Consider the following 20,658-nt stretch of genomic DNA (forward strand, 5'->3'; position numbering starts at 1 on the left):
GTGAGGCTACATTCAAATCTGGATAGCGATTTTCAAACTCTGCCTTTCGGTACAGGAGTCGAATCGGTATTCCTATGTTTTCGACACAAGTACTCGTGACAGGCGACTGGTGCGGTGGTGTCAAAACGCTTCAAGTCGGTGTTTTGGATTTGACTTTTGCGAGTCTCTGAGCGGCTTTCCAGCTGCAGCTGGAAGCCTTCAAAATAAAAGTATCATCGATGTCAGCGCGTCTGCGATCGGCATCAAGACGCAAAAAAGCCTCCGGTTCCTGCACGCGCTCCAGATGTCAGTCAGTCAGGGACACTTGAAAGAGCCGACGACTTACGTACATCCGAAGTTCTCTCGCGTCCCGACGGGGTCACGCGTCGGCCGTCCGGCCGGCCGGGCCTCCGCACCTCGCCTTCGCGTCCGCTGTTGTTGTGACGGCTAGACGGACAAGAGGAGGAGGGCGGAATTAGCATTCGGGCACGAGCCGCCGTAAGACGAAATCGGGCGGCCGTCTGGAGCCGATCGGCCTCGTTTGCAAAAGAAGGGACTCGCTTTTTCGCTTGTTTTCGCCACCCCTCTGTCAGCGGCAAAGTAACAAAACGAAGCCAGAAGTGGAAAAAGCAGTCGAACAGATAAAGGCGGGTCAAAGTTGAAGGATGCTTCAACTTCTTTATTTAAAAGTAAGAAAAGGAGAAAAGACATTTGAACAATGAGAGTTGAGCCCCACATATTCGGGGTTTTGGCATTCCAGTGGTCAAAAAAAACATAAAAATACATTAAAAAAAAAAAAAAGAATAAAAATCTGTGATTGAGCAAATTTGCAATTTTATTTTGGAAAAGAAAATGACTGAAAAGTCACCTATTCGCCAAAGCACTTGTTTTACTTTGGCGCCATCTTGGAACTATGTTGATGTGAGTTGAGGAGTTTCATTTTGACAAACATAGTGCTTTGCCACCATCTTGTGTTGATCTTCACAGCAAGTCCCAATCACGATACGGTAGAGACAACATCTGTTTTGAAACATTTAGTTTGACACAAATCCTTTTTCTAACATGCAGCATCTAAATCATCAAATCTAAACCGCAGTTGACGTTCCCTCTCTCTATTTACGTCTTCTTTCTTTTAAATGTCGTCGTCCCCGTCGTCCGTGGAGGTTGAAAAAAGGCATCCAGCCTATTTTGACAAAGGAGAAGAAAGTACACGCATCTGTTTTACTACAGATACCTGAAAGAAATCGACGCACGGTCTCTCCACATTTGTATTTGGTTATTTCTCAACACCGAACGAGAGTTCACATTATTGTTTCGTGCGACGAGCAACTAATCAGCACACTCGGTTCTGAGCCACCGCTCCCGACTCCAGCAGCTCCCCGATTATGTCATCACCGTAGGCCAAGGCGTCGCGCAGCACCTGCACCGTGTGCTGGCCAATCACAGGAGGGGGCGTCGGCTCGCCGCGGGAGAAGCTGCTGTAGCGAACCGGCGGACCTGACAGACGATGACATCGTGTGACGACGACAACGTGAAAACGACAACATGTGACAATGACAATGACATCATGTAAAACATCGCGCACGCATCTATCGATATATTGGTAGGTTTGGAATGTAACTCAAACGTGGGCTGCGAAAAACAGCCGAAATGAGCAGAACCTATAGGACAGTTGTGTGTGTGTGTGTGTGTGTGCGCGCGCGTGTACTTGCACGCACTTTTGTTTGACCGCAGGATAACCAACGAGGGCGCGCCCCCGAGTTGCCATCCACACAAGAAGTTTGAGAAGTTTAATTGGGCGTAAACGTAAAGCTGTTGTTAAAGACCACGTCACGGATGACGCGTGCAACCTTTTCCCCCCTCCCTCGTTCCGCCTCCACCTCCACCTCCTCGCTCTTCATCATCGTATTGTCTGTCTGACACTTTACTTTTGCTACTGACACAAAAATGAAAGCGGAAATAAAAACAACTTGCAGACGGAGTTTTTTTCTGGAAAGAAAACAAAAAAGAGCGGCACTAATGAGCTCAACTAACACTGTGTGTGTGTGGGGGGGGGGGGGGGCGCAAATAATTGATGTATATTGAACATAATCATTCTTTTTATTCTCCACGTTCCTTTTTTGTTTCATTTGAGTGGGAGCCAAAAACACAGGAAGGAGGAAGAAAGCAAAAGGAAGGAAATGAGGTTGGAAGGGAGAGAAGAAAGCGAGGACACGGGAAGGGAAGACCGAGGAAGAAGGGAAAGAAAGACAAAGGAAGGATAGAGGTTGACGGTAGGAAGGGGGGGGGGGGCTTCGGCGAGCCTCAGCCTCAATGGAGAGTTACTCGTCGCGAATTGTTCGTCGCCGTCTCGGTCGCGATGAAGAGGAGCGAAATTCGAATTGCAGCCGCACATTTATGGCTCAAACGGCTGCTGCGAATTGTGTCGTTCCATCCGAAAGTTGACATGAGGTCAAATGAAGTTCCGCTGTAAAGGTTGGAGCGCATTTGAGCCTCATCCTGAAATGTTTGCGTGTGCGCGCTGACCAGGCACGGCGATGCGTCCCGCGGTGGGATGCTCCATCTCCTGGACGAGCCCGTTGTGTTTCACCTGCACAGACGCACACACGCCGTCGCGCGTTACAACGGCCAATCGCAGACTCGTAGGTTCCGCGCTTCTCGCGCGACGCGTCAGCCTCCCTGTAAACGCTTTCCGGCGGTCTCTCCTGGAACGACGAGATGATCGGGTTTTTGCCGACGACCTCGCTCTGCTCCCCCCCAGACGCAGCGGCGGATGCGGGACAAGACAAATACGGCGCAACTCCGCACCGGAAGCACTTCCTCCCGGCCAACGGGGAGCGTTTCAAAGCACCCGCAGGAACTTGAAAAGGCATCAGAAGTCGCCGTCACGAAGCCGTGCGCACAGTTAAGACGGGTCGTCCCGTCGGGCAGAAAGAGCGACCGAGCCCTACGCGCGCGACTGCCACGTCTCGTTTCTATCGAGTGGGAATTTGCGGGACGGAGGAAAGACACGAACCGACGGGGTTTGACGGAGAAAGTCACAATTTATGACTTCATTTGGTATTACTTAAAAAGCCTGCAAAGAATAATGGCAATCCTAACCCTAATTGAGGAAACAAATATTCTTTAGGTATACGTGCACTTTTTCACTTCAATTTGTACACAAAGAAATTATTATTGTGCACATTTTGCATGACAATTTCCAAGAGCAAATGATTTAAGTTTACACGCACCTGACCTTTTCAGTGTTTATGCACAAAGGTCATGTTTTTTTTTTGGTGCACATTTTGTACTCCTTATGCACAAATTTTCATTTGCTGATGTTTCACTGCATAAATATATGATATTTTTTTACATGGCCTCAAAACTAAATATTTCAACATTGTCCAAATTGACTGGATTATTCGTGAACCTCTACTTCTTACTAAATCGATATCGGAGCATTTTAAATCGATCTCGAATGAACTTCCGAGGTGTCAAACGGGAGCAGGTCCAGATGTGTTGCAGATGCGCTCCCGAGCGAGAAGACGTCAGAATGCGTCACACAACAAAGCCCGAATGTTTCCGACACTCGAGCGAACTCCTCCTCCTATTCCAAAGTGACTCGCAAGTGTGTCTGATTACATGCACGTGTGTGCGCCATGCTAGCTGCTTGTTATGCAGGCTATCATTACATCCATATGGCCATCACACTCATACGCACGCACACCTTGTTCTTCTCAAAGGTTTTCCGGCTCGTCAAAAGTCATTCGAGTGAAGACTGCGTGACACGTGTGCCGTGCACGTGAAGAATAGATGTTCATCTTCTAAGGAGGTGAAACATGGAAACCGCGACGACGACAGGTCACTTCACTTCACTTATCCACGGCCGCTCCGTTTGGAGCGTGTGCGTCGCTGCAACTGTAGCGTGCGGTCAGAGCGCTTGGCGACTCAAGTCACATGACTTGACTCGAGGCGGACCGAAGGCGTGCCGCACGCCGAGCGGCTGAAAACCGCACATCGACTGAGGCGCTGCAACGGAAGAACTGCAAATGTAGCGGGTTTTGAGTCTTTGCATACAATATATACTGTCCTTCGTGACTTGTATCAAACCACAAAATCATGGTGCGATTGTCTAGGAAAGGGGCGGGCAAACCTTTTGGCTCAGTGGCCACCCGTTGACTTAAACTTTGACAGGCAGCCCGAGCCAGAACCAGATGCTTGCATATCAAACGAAAAAAGGCATTGTAGTGTTGTTCCTTAGATTTACTTTGAATGGGAACAGTGTTGTTTTGTTGAGCACCTTTTTTTGCCAGTGCATCAAAGTCGGGTGTTAGTTTTTGTTGTGGCAATTCTCAGAACACATCTGAGATATTCATCACTCAGCTGGGATCGGTTTTGTTGGTGTTCATCACACTAAAAGTCTGTTCACACACACACACACACACACACACACTTCTGTCCCATCTTCCGGATTTGGGGAAATTTGTCTGCGCTTAATGAAGCATAAAACTCGTCCAGTCTGAGAGCCCAACTCTTTCAAGACAGTATCACATCGGAGATCAAGCAGGTCCATCCGCAGCTCCCGTGGCGCCGTTTCCGGCCGGGTCTCGTGTGACCGGTTTGTCAGATAAAGGGGTTTCGCTGAGCCTGCAAGCTTCATTTTAACCACTGAGCCCGAGCCATCAGTTCCTGCGTTGATTGGCTGTTAGCATCATCAGCGTGCTTGGTAGAAAAGTGACGCCTGATGTTATATTCCTCTAAAGCCGCAATGCTTTCTTAACAAATTAGACATGCAGCCTTTGACCGGACTTCAGTGGAAAAAGTATTTAGTAGTCCATTCTATATTAAACACTCAGCACCACTGTTGCCACAGTTACCTTGAGAAAGGGACTTAGTTACTTTACTGATTACTTGATTTCAAAAGTAAGCAAGTTAGAAAAAAGGAACTTTTTTGTTGCTTTCAGCAACTGGCAGGAATATCACATCCACAGTACAAAAAAAAAAAAAAAAAAAAGCATGAGCTTAACTGTAGCCATTACTTGGTCATGTAAGGCACACAAGTTAAAGTTACATCAACATGAACCAATAACTTAAATATTAGTGTTAAATCAGCAACACCATACATACAGTAAGTGCCTAAAGCACACTATTCTCAGAACACTTCTCTAAAGACTCTTAACTGATAGATAGATAGATAGAATGCTGATTGTGGTCCATGAAGGCAACACACACACACACACACACCATTGCTCCCACCATGGTAATTTTGATGCAAAGAGCGAGAAAATGATTATTACGCAAGATTATTACGCAGATTACGCAACTGTTCAACTCGCAAAGCTGTGGGTGATCGACGGCGGGGAGAAGCGCTTCTTTACGTGACGGCGGCCGCGCAGCGCGTCAAACCACCTCGCAGTCCGGACTACATTGGAGTTGAAAGTTCTCACTTTTTATTGGAAATATTATTAAAGGTAAGTATTGTAAGTCCTTCACCTCGATGACCGATTTATGACCGCGCACTTCAGTATGACCCACCTTGCATGGCGCACTTAATACGCCAGTAAACCGTATTCTTTGTGTGTAAATAAAAAAGTAACAACTATCAAATACACTCCAAATACAAAGGAAAATAACAAAAAAAGTGTGGCGATAGTGAAATCGCGCATTACTTTGCACTTTGATGGTATTGCACCGTCACTTTGCATTGTAGACTCAACAATCACCCCCCCAATCCCTTTCTTCCCCTCGTTTAGAAATCAGCCGTCTTCGTGAACGGTTAAATGCTGTCGAATGGCTGGAGTGCGAGTTTCCGAGTCACCGGCGACAAATCACGACTTGCTGAGAAACAATGACTCAAAAGTAACTGTAGTCCGGTTACCCTCTACTTTACTACTTTATTACTTTACTCATTACCCAAAATGGTGCAAGTTGGGAGTAACACGTTACTGGCATCACTGCTCAGCACTCACCTGGCTTTTCTTTTCTTTTTTCTTTGCTCCACTCATGGTGGAAGAAGGGTTCAAAAAAAGAACAGCCAAAGTCAAGTCAATGTATCACCGCACCTACTGCGCTACCTGGCGGAACCGCTCGGCATTACAGGACAAGGTCAATCGAATGTCGTCATGATTTTGATATGATTTGGGCGATTCCGTACCAATGTTTGGCGGGCCGGATTGAAATGATCAATGGGCCGGATGTGGCCCCCGGGCCCTACTTTGCCCTCCGCCGGTCTAGGATGTGGAAACGGGCGACGAAGGCGAGAGCGCTGACCGCAGCCGTGCGTTTGGGCGGAAGAGACTACGCCAGGGGTGTCAAACTCATTTTTGTCACGGGCCACATCGGAGCTACGACTTCCTTCGGCGGGCCGCTACGACTGTGAAGCCATATAAAGGACCGACGGCCTCATATACAGCATATGGAACACATTGATGAATAACCAGTTTTGAAATCAGAAGCCTATAAAAACATGTTTTTCATCCATCCATCCATTTTCTGAGCCATAAAATGATGTGGCGGGCCGGATCTGGCCCCCGGGCCACCAGTTGGACACCTGTGCTCTACGCTCTCTCTCTCTCTCTCTCTCTCTCTCTCTCAGGTCCAGTCAGTTTCCGCCGCGTTGCGCTTCAGGACGTGCGTGGGACTTGCTTGGCGGAACTTACGAAAGATTTCGACGTGGTATTCTTCTTTATCCGATACGGTTTACTTAAGTCGACGCGGTTCTGATTCGAAAACAAAATCAATTGTAAACAACACGTCCCCTTACATCATTTTGTGTGGCCGAGAGAATCGCGAGACGAAAGGGATGTCGCAATTGACGTAGCTCGTTGCTTTACATTTGAGTCAGCGTGGTTCGTTTGAAACGGATCAGGAGGAACTTCCACCGTGTCAGGCCGCCAGCGTCAAAGACGCGCGCGCACCTTCTTTTGCGCCGATTAAACCGCCTTCGAAAAGTAGTCCGCCGACTGTCGGGAGCCTCCCGGGCGCCGTGCGCGAACGGCTCGGGCGGTTCGCCGGCTAGCTCGGCCGCTGGTCGCTAACACCGGCGACTCACGAGATGACCGATGAGAACCGCCGTTGCCAGTCAACATGCGAGTTCCTCCCACCTCTGGCCGGTCACGTGAGCCGTTCCCCGACGTTCCGCCAGGCCGGCCGTTCTGCGAGGAGCCGACGCGAACGGTAGCGACCGAGGCCAACTCCGACAATGACTTCTTCACCTTCGTTTCTTTTCACGCCTCCTCTTCCTCTTTATCCCCCCGCCCTCGGGAGCCTTTGAAGCTAAGTGTGGCGGTCCATTAAGTCGACTAAGCAGCCCCCCCCCCCCCCCCCCGGGAGCACGCGCGCCTGCCGTTACATCATGTCAGCGCAACATCAAGGCGCGGAGGCGCAGCGGGTTTGGGGGGGGGGGGGCGCGAGCGCGCAGCGACGAAGAAGATCTGAGGTTGCTTGAACCCGCTGCTCTGGCTTTGACCTCGGCTATCAAAGCAGCCACGCGTGTGCACGCGTTGCGTAAAGCGCATGAATTATGCTCATCGCCGCGCGCTCGCTCTAGCGTGCCAAGCGGGACTTCCGGTTCTTCTTCAGCTCCGACGTGAACCTTGACCTCCTCCTTTGACATTTTCCCATGCAACGGCGCCCTAACGCAGTGCTTCTCAACTGCCGTCACCCCCGCTTCCGATTGTCAAGACCCACTTTTAGAGAAGTTAAACACAAAGACAAGGCAGTGTTCCAAAATAGCCTTTGAAAATGTGCACGGAGTTCCCCGCTATATCACGGTTCACAGTTCGCGATACCGCAGATTTCTAAGAGATCGCTTTTGAGTCAAGTCAGAATTTAGAATCGCATACCTTTGGTGTAGTACCACTGTGTGCCACAAGATGCCAGGTAGCACTGAGCTCTATTGGAAGATGTGCAGCAGAACAGCAAGAAGATGAGGCAAAGAAGGGCCCCTACTATGAACTCCACTGTGTGCGTTACTGCTCAGTTGTTTAAAGGTTACAATTATCGTACCATCTATGCTAATTTCCGCAAGCCCGTCGATGGTGTTTCACTTTAAATGCAAGCATTAAGCTAGCACTCCCACGAGACGAAATACGGTTCGATTGAACGTTTTGGTGTTTCGATATACAATATTGCATTTTCCATTGTGCCGTGCAATTGGCCGGCGACCACTCCAGGGTGTACCCGGCCTCTGGCCCAAGGTCAGCCGGGATGGGCTCCCGCTCACCCGCGAAGTGCTAAAGAAAACGGACGGATAGCAGTCTTTTGCTTCATGTCTCAGTTTTCCACTCAGAGTGACAAATAAGCAGCTTGAAGCAAACACGCCTTGCCTCTTATTTGGAGAACTGCGCCCGCGAGTGTGTGAGAACCACAGAATACTTTAAAAACTGTCTTTTAATCATGTTTAAACGACGAAACAAACGCTCTTTTAAACGAACTCAACTTCAAAATACCGTACGTCGACGCCTGCATCACGCCATCTGAGCGAGCGCGTTTGAAAGATTGAGACTCCTCCGACTCCCGAGCGTAATTCTTCAGTGTGCGACAGAGCGAGAGGCTTCTGGGAACGTTCAGCTGAACGGAGCTCGTCAAAGCATCTTCGGCCCATTTGCTTGACTGACGCGGTGTTCCTTGAATGAATTAATATTTCAGCATCATCGTCTTTCTTTGAAGCTTCATAATCATAAGATATTAGCCCTGAGCACATGAGGTTGGATAAACAAGCTCGCTCACACGCGAGCCATGCCCGCTATCAAATCAGAATCACAAGCGTCTTTATTGGCCAAGCATGTGAAAACGCGCAAGAAATTTGTCTCACGCTTCCACTACAGCAAAAAAGACACCGCAGTGTTCCCCCGCTGGAAAGGAGCCACTGAGCGGCGAGCGCGCCATCCTGCCGAACAGGCGCGACACGCGGACAAAAGCCGGGAAAGAGATTACGTTGGCGCGGTGCGGCTGCTGCTGCTGCTTCTCCCTCCACAAACTTGAAACGGTTGACCCTCACTCGGGACCCATCGCCGTACCGGGGCCGGGTTACACCTCTCTCGGTGCGGACTTCTGCCTCCTTTTTGAGCTAGCTTGCTAGCTAGCTGGTTGGCGCAGCGGGCTCGTCTCGCGTCGGCTGCCGCGCTCAACTTTTTTCCGTCCATTCTGCCGCACAGTGCGTCCACCTCCAGCCACGGTTCCTTTCCAACTTTGGTTTATTGTTATCGGTTTTGTCTCAAGTCTTGACAATAAATCATCATTTATTGTCAAGACTTCTTGTCAAAAAGATCGGCCTCCGCCATCGGAACAGGGACGGCTGAGCGTCGCCTGTGACCTGGCGCGGGATCGCCGCGTTCGGCCCGCGTCTGTTCGGGACGCCGTCCGGGCCGACCGTGACTCTGGCTCGACTCGGCCCGCGTCGACGACAACAACCGCTTGCAGACTGCGGACGCTTTGATGTCGGCGCTACGCCCGGCCGCGGAGTCCTCGCAGCGGCGTCATCAAACCGGGCGTCACGTGACGGCGCCACCTTGCGACATTGTTGGTATTCGGCTTAACGAGCAGCGGATGAGTCAAAAATAGAGACTCTGCTTTGTCTGCCGCTCTTTGTATTTCGGTATTTGAGCTCGTTAGCAGCTTCCAGTTACATAAAACACCTTTCAAACCTCCAAAAATAACACGTGAAATACAAACAGCCCAACTGCTTTTGTTTGCCACTCAGCCGTCCCGATGCCCGGCCGTCTGTTTATGGTGTCAGCCTTTAATTGGAGCCTCCTCCCTCCTCCGCCGTCTCCATGGGAAAGTATGCAGACACATTTTCATTTCATTATGTGCATTCCTGCCTCCGCGACGGGCGTGCCAGCGTGGCGCTCTGAACGGGAGGCCTAAGGTTCGATTCCCCGGCTGCCAGAAGTTTCAACAGCTCGGAATGATGTTGGCGGTCATTCGTCGGGACGCTTCCGGGGCGCCTGCTCGCTTCCTGATGAACTCAAACGGGAACTTCAGCTCTTTCCAGATTTGGAAGTGTCTCCTTCAGGTTACTGGGTTGCAGAACAAGCAGGTTGACTTTATTTTGTGAGCACGCAGGTCAACGTGAACTCGCTCTTCAGCTTTTGCTTGGCCTGGCACGCCGAGTCTGTTTGCGTGATCAGGCCGAAGTTTCACGGAAGGATGTTTTCCCCTCACAGAAAAATGTCTCATTCAAGCACTTTTTGACGAAAAACCAAGTCGGTCCTTCCAAATTTGTCACGCTGCTTCAGTGCGTCAGCGGGACCTGAAGTTTGCTCCTTGCGGGCTTCCCCGCCCGACAGAAGCGCAAGAAAGCTTCTTCCCGGTGGGGTTCTCGGACAACCTGAAGCCACGCTAATGTCGTTAGCAGATTAGCACCAACATGCTGGAGGATTTTTTTTTTTTTTTTTTATCTGTGCGCTTGGAGTTCAGTGGTAGGAAGTAACGCAGTAGAAATACTTTGTTACCGCACCTTAAGTACATTGTTCAGGTAGCTGTACTGCACTTATTTGTTTTCCCGACCGCTTTTTACTTTTAATCCTGACATTTGAAAACAGATACCTGCATGTTTTACTCCTTACTTTGTAAGAATAGGCTCGTCACCTGAATGAATGACGACAGCTTTAAAAAGAGGAAAGACAAGCGCGGCTGACCTCTTGATTGAGGACTTGCACGCTGCCAGAACTAAGACAAGGGCGTGCAAAATCCTCTCGGACCGTCTGCACCCCGGTCACCGGCTCTTCCAGCTCCTTCCCTCAGGTAGGCGCTACCGATCAACGCTAACTAGAACTAGTAGACATTCCAACAGCTTCTTCCCTCTTGCGATCAACTTCTTAAACACCTAACCTATAATTCCATTACAACAAGCTGGCAATTTTTTGACTTGAGTTCGTTGTCACATTTCTGTGGGGCCAATTATGTATTACTCGTGCACTCACTGTAGTTGTCTCGCCATGCTGCACTATTTGCATATACTGGCCACTCATGCCAGAGTAGCATCTGCTCCATTTGCACACTGATTGAGGAGTATCTGTAACATTTGCACAACCGACATTGTCCCAGATGATCGCACTACTTGTCACTTTAAACCGCATACACTCCTTGAAGTCTCAGCGCCCTTTGCACAATGGTCATTGCACCGGACTATTGCAATATTAGTCGTTCGAACTGCTCTAAGTGCTAGAGGACTCTGCATCTTTTTGCACAATTGTTTTTTGTCAATGTCTTTATGTCCCCAAAGTGTTCTGTAAATTGACTGTTTGTTGTACTAGAGCGGCTCCAACTACCGGAGACAAATTCCTTGTGTGTTTTGGACATACTTGGCAAATAAAGATGATTCTGATTCTGATTCTGATTCTGATTACAAGGCATAAAAACCAGGACAGTAGCGCCGGGATCGTGAAGCAGGGAGCCGCGACAGATTCGGAGAAGCGAGATCACCACCCGTGGAGAGAACTGTTCGATGAACGATTGATGGCAAACGCATTGTTTTGTGCCAGCCGCCAGCTTCTCGTGTTAAAGACCCTGTAACGTGAATTCAGAGATTTGAATCTAACAATACATCTTTGAAGATCACTGCTGAAAACATGCGCAAAGACTGAGAACTACTGTACGTAGTTATGTATGGCTGTAGCGAGCTACGCCTATCGCCGGAAAATGTCTTCCATTTGGATAATCCGCCGGCGTGGCCGCTTTAGAGCGCCTGGTTGTCGGCCACAAGTGCGCATGGCCGTAACGTAGAGAAGGAGGACGAGCGAGGGGTGGGGAGGAAAGTCTGTCATAACAGCCAGCATGTGGACAGAGACTTCGTGTTGTCCTCGTTTTGAGAAATCATAAATGTGATTTTGTTGTTGATGTTGTGCCAAATGTACTTTTGTCATCGATTACATTTGAGAGTCTTGATTCTTTTTTTATTTTGCTGAAGTAAAGAAGGGTTGAATCAGTGCTTCTACTTTGAGCAGAGTCTTTTGTTCCACAAGTATCTATGCGTTGACTTGAGTACAGAGTGTGTTGCCGCCTCTGTCGGAGTTTGTTTGGGGCAGCCCGCGGACGATCTGTGGCACCTCTCGAGCGTCCGCACGGCGGTCAGCTACTTTCCACCGAGTCCTTATCTTCTTACGTCAGGTCCTCCTCCCGCTTCCGCCGCGATTGCCAAGCGCGCTCGCTCGGCCGTCGCGCACGTGTCACCTAACTCGCGTGGCCTACTGGTGACCCGGAGCCGCTGTGTGGATTCTGGCAGCGGAGTGTCGCCGTGGCAACTGATGGAGCGGGATCAGCCCTGTAAGCCTCTCATGTTTTCACTCGGATCCAAACGCGACGCTCGCCGTCCAGCTGTTACAACACTTCTTCTTGGACTAACAAAGTCAAAGCGAGAACTTAACAAGATTCTTCTCCTCAACTTCAAGTTCAGTTCCTTCAACTTAAAAGTCTAGTGGTGGCGTCTTCTGGCTCTTTATGCCCAATGTATTGTTGTTTAAAAATGCAAATTGTGTTGAAAGCTTTTACACGACTACAGCGATACCTTGACTTATGAGTTGAATTCAGTCTGTGTTTTCATTTTGTATTTGGGTGGTGAGCAGGTGTCCCGTCCCGTTCGATAAGCGACAAATATTTCTTTGACGGCCGCACAGTACGCAACGCTCTCAGCATTCCTACTGTACACATTTTCACACGACAATCCCGATAAACACGCGATGTTGTTGATCGCAAACGCAAATATTGTTCACCAAAATCTCAGCGGCTAGCGAGCTAAGCTGGCTTGAAAGGCTTCAACGTGCACCGAGGCGAGTCACGCGCATCCCTATAAAGTTTGCCGTGCGTGAATCTAATGCGCTCGTATTGGTACAATCGCTGAACTGTTAAAACAATTTGAAATCGATGTATTTTCCACCGGAAAGCTAACTTGCCGAGCACAGGCTGATGTCATTTGATCGTAGGAATATAAATCGATATCTCGATGAAGTGGATGAATCGTTACGCCGCTGCTAATTGGCGCGATATCATTAGCGTGTCGCAAGGTGACCTTACTCTGAACGGCCCCTACAAATGAAATGTACGAATATTGTCGGTTTTAGGTGTGAGAGCTGGGTTTGCTCTTCCTGCTCCGCATACGTGACCTGTGACCCAGGCGGCACATCAAGAAGAAGAGCGACGTCCTCCTCGGGAGAAGAGGCGAAGATAAGCCCTTTCCTAAAATAAGTCCTGCGTGACACGGACGTTCCTGACGCAGTGCACGCTCATGAACACGTCAGTGTCAATGTTCTCCAAGGAGCTAATTGAGGTACGAGTGTCTTTAGAAATAAACCGGCTGCCTCCAATTAGTGTGAAAACAGAACAGGTTGTTCCGCCGTCAGCGAAGAGAGCCAACAAGCCAAAAACGACACCGAGATGATTTGCTCCTTCTCCCGAAACGCTGAGTGCTGACAGGTGAACAAACACAGATTCAGCTCACCATACATCAGACAATGAAGCACAAAAAGCTCAAGATGATGAAGGAGAGGGCTTTTCTTACGTTCTTTTTTTCTTCCTTTCACAAGCACCCAGAGGAGAGAACCTTCTACAATGATCCCAAGTGTGAGGAGAAACGTTAGCGGGAAAGCGACCGATTGGTCGGTTTGGTTGGTTGGTTGGTATGAGGTGATATATACTACTCTTGGGGATTTTAGGGTTTTGGAGTGAAATTTCAGGATGAACCTAAAATGCACCATACAGGTCATCAATCATTACATGTAGCAACAGAACAAAAATGAAAGACTGTCAAAACGATGAGTCAGTTTGGAACGGCCACTTCAACTCGACGGCAACACACCGAGAATTGTGAAAAACGGACGGTGGCTTCCAGATCGATGTATTTTTCTGGGTCGGATTTGATTTGATATCTATAGCCTCCAGAAAATCAACGCCGTGTCGTCTACATACTGTACGTATCCGCCGGACCCTTTCATTTCGTCTGCTATACTCAGGGAAGCCCTTGAGTCAGTTCGTACGGGCCGATACGAGGGGCTCTCCGAGTCGATCGTCAAAGTGAGCGCGCTGTTCCATACTCCCTCATGGCGAGATGCGGACGGTTCCCCAAGATGTCCGCTAAAAAACGTCCGTTGTCGTGATGAGGGAGTCGGGAACGAGCGACTGGTTCTCAACGCAGCGACTGCGGTCGGGATCATTCACTCATTCCCTGCTCCCTAATCACTATATACTCGACTTCTTTTCATACAGTCACCTGTTGTGAATTTGGCCATTCAGTTGTGCAAAAAGCACTGACGCCCCAAAAAGGTCAAATTAAGTTCACCTGTAAAAGGTCATCTCGAAAAGCCCAATACCGCCAACTTTTTGTGATTTGATTCAGTCAGTAGGGCGACGTCGTCGTTGCACGATGAAGACGTCGAGGACGTTACGGAATGTTGAGCGCTCGGTGGCCAGAAAGAAGCAAAAGGAGACGTTCCGCGTGCGCTCGCACAAGTCGTCCGGAAGCTCCGACGTGACGGTTTGACCTCTGACGAAGACGTGAGCGGAGCAAGCGGCGTGAGGTCCCCGCGACCCAGGAGCTCGCTGGAAGCCAGCGCAGCAACATTTTACTGCAACTTCGCTTTATTTGACAGTTTCCAGACCGTAATAAAGTTTATTTATAGCGGCCGTGTCCCAGCAAAGAGGAGCGAAAGACTGTATTTCAAATACGAGACGGCGCAAAGGTACGCACGCTGGCGCCCGTCACACGTTCGACGGCCAAAAAAAGGCACGAGGAGCGCCGCCGGCCCTTGAGCGAGCCAGTCGCACTGTTCCGGAGGGGTCAGCGGAGCGTGCCGAGGGTCGCCGAGGACGAGCGCGGGCTGCCGTCCCGCCGCCGCGAGACGCACGTTTGCTTTTTTAGCTGCGCGGAGAACGCAGCTGATTTACGTCCAATGTCCACCTCGGAGTTGTTTAGCCTTCAGCCGGGATAAATCACACGCGCCTCCAGCGGTCAGGATATTAAAGCCATATTTAGCTGCATATTTCAGATGACAGCTACTGGACGGAGGACCCGCGCTCGTAAAAAGGGAGACGACAAGCCGAGAAGGACAACACGGACCTAAAAATTTGGTCGTCTTAACTTTTGCGGCGAGAGCAAAGCGAGCCTGCGCATCAGCCGGCTGTTAATAAAGTCGCCGCGGCGACAACTGCTGCCGAGGTTCACGGGCGCCGCAGGACTTCCAGCGACCGACGGAAATCTACACGAGGCCGCAAAGCTGAAGAAATGGAAAAAGAAAATGTCCGACGCTGAAAGGCGGATGACAGCGAAGCGCAGGAAGCTGCGAGCGAGAACTGCGCTGCCAACGCTGACGCCAGACCAGGACGCTCGCCAAATGACTTCCAGACTTTTCTTTGGGGCGGCCACGTCCCCCCCGACTGCAAGAAGCCCCTACGCCGCCGCCAAAACACACCACACACACGGCAGAGTAAAAGTCTATTTGGAGGAGTAAAAAAGATGAAATGAGAAGGACGAAAGAACACCAGTGATTGTTGTTTGTTTTTTGTGCACCATTCAATCAGGAAAGAAGATGACAAAAAGTCCTCCTCTGCTTTTTATTTCCATCTCCAACTCGGATTTTGGAGCTGATGATAATTTGGTCAAACAGCATATTCAACACAATATCATAATATCGGGAGGTTTCATGGCCCACTGCGATCACTGGCATAAGCGCGCATGCCAGTGCTGCCGAGTATGGAGAACCTGGAAAAATACTCGTTTTGCGATAAACTAAGGCATAACGCTCATTTCAGATCCTTTTTTTCTGTGAAATCAGATGTGCTTGGTTGCAAAAGAAACAAGATTGACCCGTCTGAAAATCCACTGCATTGTCCGACCCGTTGTCTGTCAGAAGGGAAGAAAATCCGTCCACCGCTTCGCAATCACAATCATCTTTATTTGCCAAGTATGTCCAAAAAACACACGAGGAATTTGGAGCCGCTCGAGTACGACAACAGACGGTCGATTGACAGAGAACACTTTGGAGACATGAAGACATTGACCCAAAAAAAAAAAAAAAAAAAGCCACTGAGCAGTAAAGGCTTGCTCGTTATCTGGTAATGCCGGTACATTTAAAAACAATTTTTTTTTTGACAATTGTGCAAGATGATGCCTAAAAGTCCTCTCGCACTTAGAACAGTTCGGGAGTGACTTTTAACTTTTTACGATATGGCGCCGCGCCGTACAACTGTATAATATCTAAATCGTACAACACTGATCAGATCATAACAGTTTTCATGATGTCGGAGGTGGCCCGAAATTAGGCGGATGTGGCCACCTCCAAATTTCATATGCGGTAAAAACCCTGAAGAATTTTTGCCGCATCAGCTGTGTGTCTACGACAGAAGCACAAGTTGACCATTACACAGTTTCAAACTTTCAACACTTGCCAGTCAAGCATTCGTCGTCTTCCACACCTGATCAACACTTCGACTATGAGACATCGCACGCACGATTCATCGCGGCTGTGAAGCCCGCGAGACGCAACTCGGGGCACAAGTCCGCTCGGAGGTGCGTCTCGACACACGAGAGGAAAAACAAATACAAACTTAGATGGAGAAAACAAGTTGGTACTTCTTGATTCTACAGGCAGATGAGCTGCTCTGAGATACACACACGCACACGCACGCACACACCCACTGAATCATAGCCTTTATATGGCAGCGCCATGCCAGGTGGCAGCGGGAGCTGTTCTCCACAAAACATTCAAGTCAAACTTGTCGCAAGTCTCGGAACATTCAGGAACATTCTGCAGACGCTCACATGCTGGTGACTAACATGCTAGCATTAGCATGTTGTTTTCACACTACACCGGTCGCTTTAACCCTTCCACTTTAACACGACACACACGCATAAACATGCCTGTTCACACGCACACGCGCACTCACACACCATATGTCCTGTTGCTTTGTTCTGCACACACAAGATGAGTTTGTGCAGCGCAAGAAGTGACTAATGTGGTTTTACTCCATAAGAAGGAACACGCACGCACGCACGCACGCACACACACACTTGCCTGCGGGTCAGCGAAGACCTGACGGATGCTGTTGATTGGTCCGACAGGAACACCTGAGCCTTCAAAGCGTCTCAGCCAATCGGCCGTCGTCTCTTGCAGAAACCTGACAAACGGCGAGCAGTGTGAAAGGACAAAGTTCTAACACGGCGTTTCCCAACCTTTATTGAGTCCATTTGACATTCGAAAAATCTCACAGCACACCACCAAACTAAAATGTCACAAAAAGTAAGTATTCTGAAATCAGGATTTAGTTTTGTAAAACAGTCAAATGTGCAGCCTGTCACTTTTTTTTATTCATCTTATATTTTTGAAATGATTCGGTTATCGGAATTTTTTTTCTGGCAAATATGGGAATGGGCATCAGGCTCAAGAAAATCCATATTGTTGTCGCAATGGGCCCTATTTTCGTGACTGGCGGAAATCCTGCAAACTGCGGGTCAGATCGATGTCGGTAACGTCGCAGACGAGGGCAAGCCGACGGATCTGCAGGCGGGCGGGCGGGCGGGCTACGCCGCCACGGGCGCGTTCACAGCCGACTTTATTCCCCACCGATCCGGCCGGCTCCTCTCGTTCCCTTTAAACGGGGCGCAACGGACCGCCGGAGACGAGGATTTTCCGCGAGGAAGAGGACGATTCGTAACCGCTGGCGACTTAAATACGTCCGTGGAGCTCGCTATCCGAGTATCGTCGTCGCGAGCAAATTCAACAAAATGCCGTTAGACTCGGCGGTCTGGGACTTTGACGTGTTCTGGGCATGACATCGCTGTATCGATTTATACTCCTACGATCCGACTGCATCGGCAAGTTATACATCGCTTTAAATCGTTTACGAAGGTAATCGATTGAGATCGCCGTGGTTGGGAAACAGCGCTCTACCGGTCCCTCGAGCGCCGACTCTGACACGGGCCCCCCGCGCGTGCGTACCTCTGCCCCAGCGTGTGCACCAGCTGTCGACGGTTTTGGACTCGGAGCTTGTTGGTCGAGTACCGAGTCTGCCGGCTGAGGTCCGGAAGCCGCAAAACCTGAAAGACGCAAACCGTCACGAGCGCGATCGGCACGACGACCGTCACGAGCGCGCGCCGCACGGACGTGTCGACGTACCCGACACATTCGGGCGAACTGCCGGTCGTTTACTGCCGCCACCACCACTTGGCCGTCTTTGGTTTCGAAGCCCTGACACACAGAAACACACGGAACAATCTAGAACACTGGTTGCCAAACGTTTGACACCAAGTAGCACCATAATGACCGACATTCAAATACAGTAGTTTAGAGTTCATCAAAAAGCAAGATTATTCCTGAAAAGTACATTTAATGTTATTGTAACATTTGCACTGCGCCTAACTATAGTAACATAATTAAATGAGTCAGTTGTGTTGCATGAAGAAAATACCTAAATCAATGTGTACAAACTAACAGTTCTGTAAACTTAATCCAAATGTTTTTATGTGAAAAGCTGAAGACAAGTGAACAAAGAGGGCCACGCTAACACCCCGAGACCTGGCCCGAATGGCCGAAAGCCACGAGCTATCGACAACCCCTAAAAAGCTTCACACTGGAATATCCTTTAGGGCCTGACCGATTAATTGGTCGGCTGATTTAAATTCGATATTAGCTCTTTGCAAATCAGCAGATTTTCTTTTACACATTAAGACATTACAACATACGACAAAGACAATGACATTCAAACCGATTTTTTTTTCCAACAACTGGCCGATTAATTAGTTATCAGAATTGTATTCTGGTACATATCAAAACCAGGGTCGGGTTAACACACCCTGGCAGAAGACTGATGACTGAACAGAGGCCATCTCATTTTTTCCCTTAAAAATGCGATGTTTTGTTGAAAGAAATGCCTCGTAGTTTCATTGCAATGCCATTCAAAATAAAATGCGTTTTGCCCGATCCTTTTCTGCAAACTCGCGAGCGGTCCGGCGGAGACAGCGGAGGTCACGGGAGGTCACCTGGTAGGGCACGATGCTTTCGTGGGCCGTCCCCCAGCGCCTGGCCTCCTTGCCGCCGTTCAAGAAGTTGGCAGCGACGTGGCTGAGACACGACACCTGCGGCTCACAAGCACAACCGGGCATCAGGGCTGAGCCAATTACGGTGAATGATGAATTCCCGACTCCCCTAAGCACATCAAATGTTCGGCCTGTAAATCAGATTTATTCTTCTTCTAAGAATTAAGGGGCCAAAAAATAAGTTGCTTTATTCATTATGTAGTTTGGAAATTATTCGGCCGATGAATCGGTTATGGGAATTGTTTTTCTGGCAAATATCGTAATCAAGCAAACTAAGATGCTAAAGCCGACGCCGTGTTACGTCAAACACCCCTCGGTACCGCTATATGTTTAGACAATGCGATATGGCGAAGAGGTCGTAGCGGGGAAAGGTTACAGTGCATTTCAGGTTCATTCTGAAGTTTCACCCCGAAGCCTAACACCCCGAAATCTGTGACTTTTTGGCCTCGCCCACCTCCGAGCGAGCGAGTCGAGACCGCATCATTGTGGCAGAACCGCCGCAAAGCCTTCCGAACGGTCGAAGTTTGGCTAACTTAGGAGAAAGAAAGGTGCGTAGAGGACAGGAAGCGAGCGGAGGACTCGTCGTGCGGAAAGTGGAGGTGATCCGGCCCGCGATGAATTCATGACGGCAGACGGGAAGCGGCGGCGCGGCGCGGGAGCCGAGGCGCTCGTCACGCTTTGAGGATGTCGACACAAACGGTCTGGTTTGCGTTTGCGCCGGCTTGCGTTTCAAGTGCGCGCTCGCGTGAAAGCAGAAGAACGAGAAGAGGAGGAAGAGGCCCGCGGCGTGCGAGCGCCACGCCACATGTGAGGAAAACCGCCGCTTTGAGTCACCAGCACAGACGCGCCGCGGAGTCTTTGCTGTGGGCGAAGCATGACGACGGTGGAGCTCAACCCCCCGACGGTGGAGCTCAACCTCTGACCCCGGCTCATCAGCGGGAGCACGAAGGGAACATTTGAAGCTTCAACTTGGACGCGAGCGCATCCCTCCTTCCATTTTCTATGGGGGCGCTCGCCGTGTCGTCATAGCTGGATTCCATCCCAGCTGAATTGGAACAAATCCACAAAAAATGGACTCAGCCAATCACGAGCCCCTTTTAGACGACGAGGAGCGGTCCCGTCCCGACAAAATAGGTATTTGTTGTTGTAAAGACTAACTTTTCCATCCATCCATTTTCCGTACCGCTTGTCCTCACGCGGGCGGCGGGCGCGCTAGCGCCTATCCCCGCCGACTCCGGTCGAGAGGCAGGGTACACCCTGAACCCGTCGCCAGCCAATCGCAGTGCACATATAGACAAATAACCACTGGCACTCACATTCACATCTACGGGCAATTTAGAGTCTCCAATTAACCCAGCGCGCATGTTTTGGGGATGTGGGAGGAAACCAGAGTACCCGGAGAAAAGCCACGCGGGTACGGGGAGAACACGCAAACTCCACACAGGCGAGGCCGGATTTGAACCCGCAACCTCACAAGTGTGAGGCAGATGTGGCTAACCGGTCACACCGTGACGCCCTCCAACTTTTTTCTTGAAAAATATTTCACTTTATGTCATGTTGTTTTTTGAATACAAACTGTTTAATTCCTATTGAGGGGGACACATGGTAGTTGTACTAAATTGACGTTCAGATTATGAGCGGGTTCTTGGAACAATCTCTCTGTGTCC

The 20,658-nt window shown here is 49.6% G+C and overlaps 1 protein-coding gene across 14 annotated transcripts in view; it reads right to left on the reverse strand.

Moving 5' to 3' along the window:
* Positions 1–20,658, reverse strand: part of sugct (succinyl-CoA:glutarate-CoA transferase) — a 48,940-nt gene that overhangs the window by 20,967 nt on the left and 7,315 nt on the right. For 8 of the 14 annotated variants that reach the window (XR_009767381.1, XR_009767378.1, XR_009767382.1 and 5 more), the window contains exons 9-13: positions 18,935–19,030; positions 18,072–18,143; positions 17,895–17,992; positions 16,971–17,073; positions 326–426 (exon numbers count right to left, since the gene is read on the reverse strand). Coding sequence is in view for 7 of the 14 variants with exons in the window: in XM_061666525.1 (XP_061522509.1) it covers positions 326–426; positions 16,971–17,073; positions 17,895–17,992; positions 18,072–18,143; positions 18,935–19,030 (470 nt within the window). In the remaining 7 variants the exon portion in view is untranslated. Of the gene's footprint in view, positions 1–325; positions 427–778; positions 1,477–2,505; positions 2,570–16,970; positions 17,074–17,894; positions 17,993–18,071; positions 18,144–18,934; positions 19,031–20,658 lie in introns of those variants that run through there. The other 6 variants (XM_061666522.1, XM_061666529.1, XM_061666528.1 and 3 more) reach the window with 2 other exon arrangements.

This window comes from Phycodurus eques, chromosome 21, assembly GCF_024500275.1.
Source record: "Phycodurus eques isolate BA_2022a chromosome 21, UOR_Pequ_1.1, whole genome shotgun sequence".
In the NCBI taxonomy this organism is placed as follows: Eukaryota; Metazoa; Chordata; class Actinopteri; order Syngnathiformes; family Syngnathidae; genus Phycodurus; species Phycodurus eques.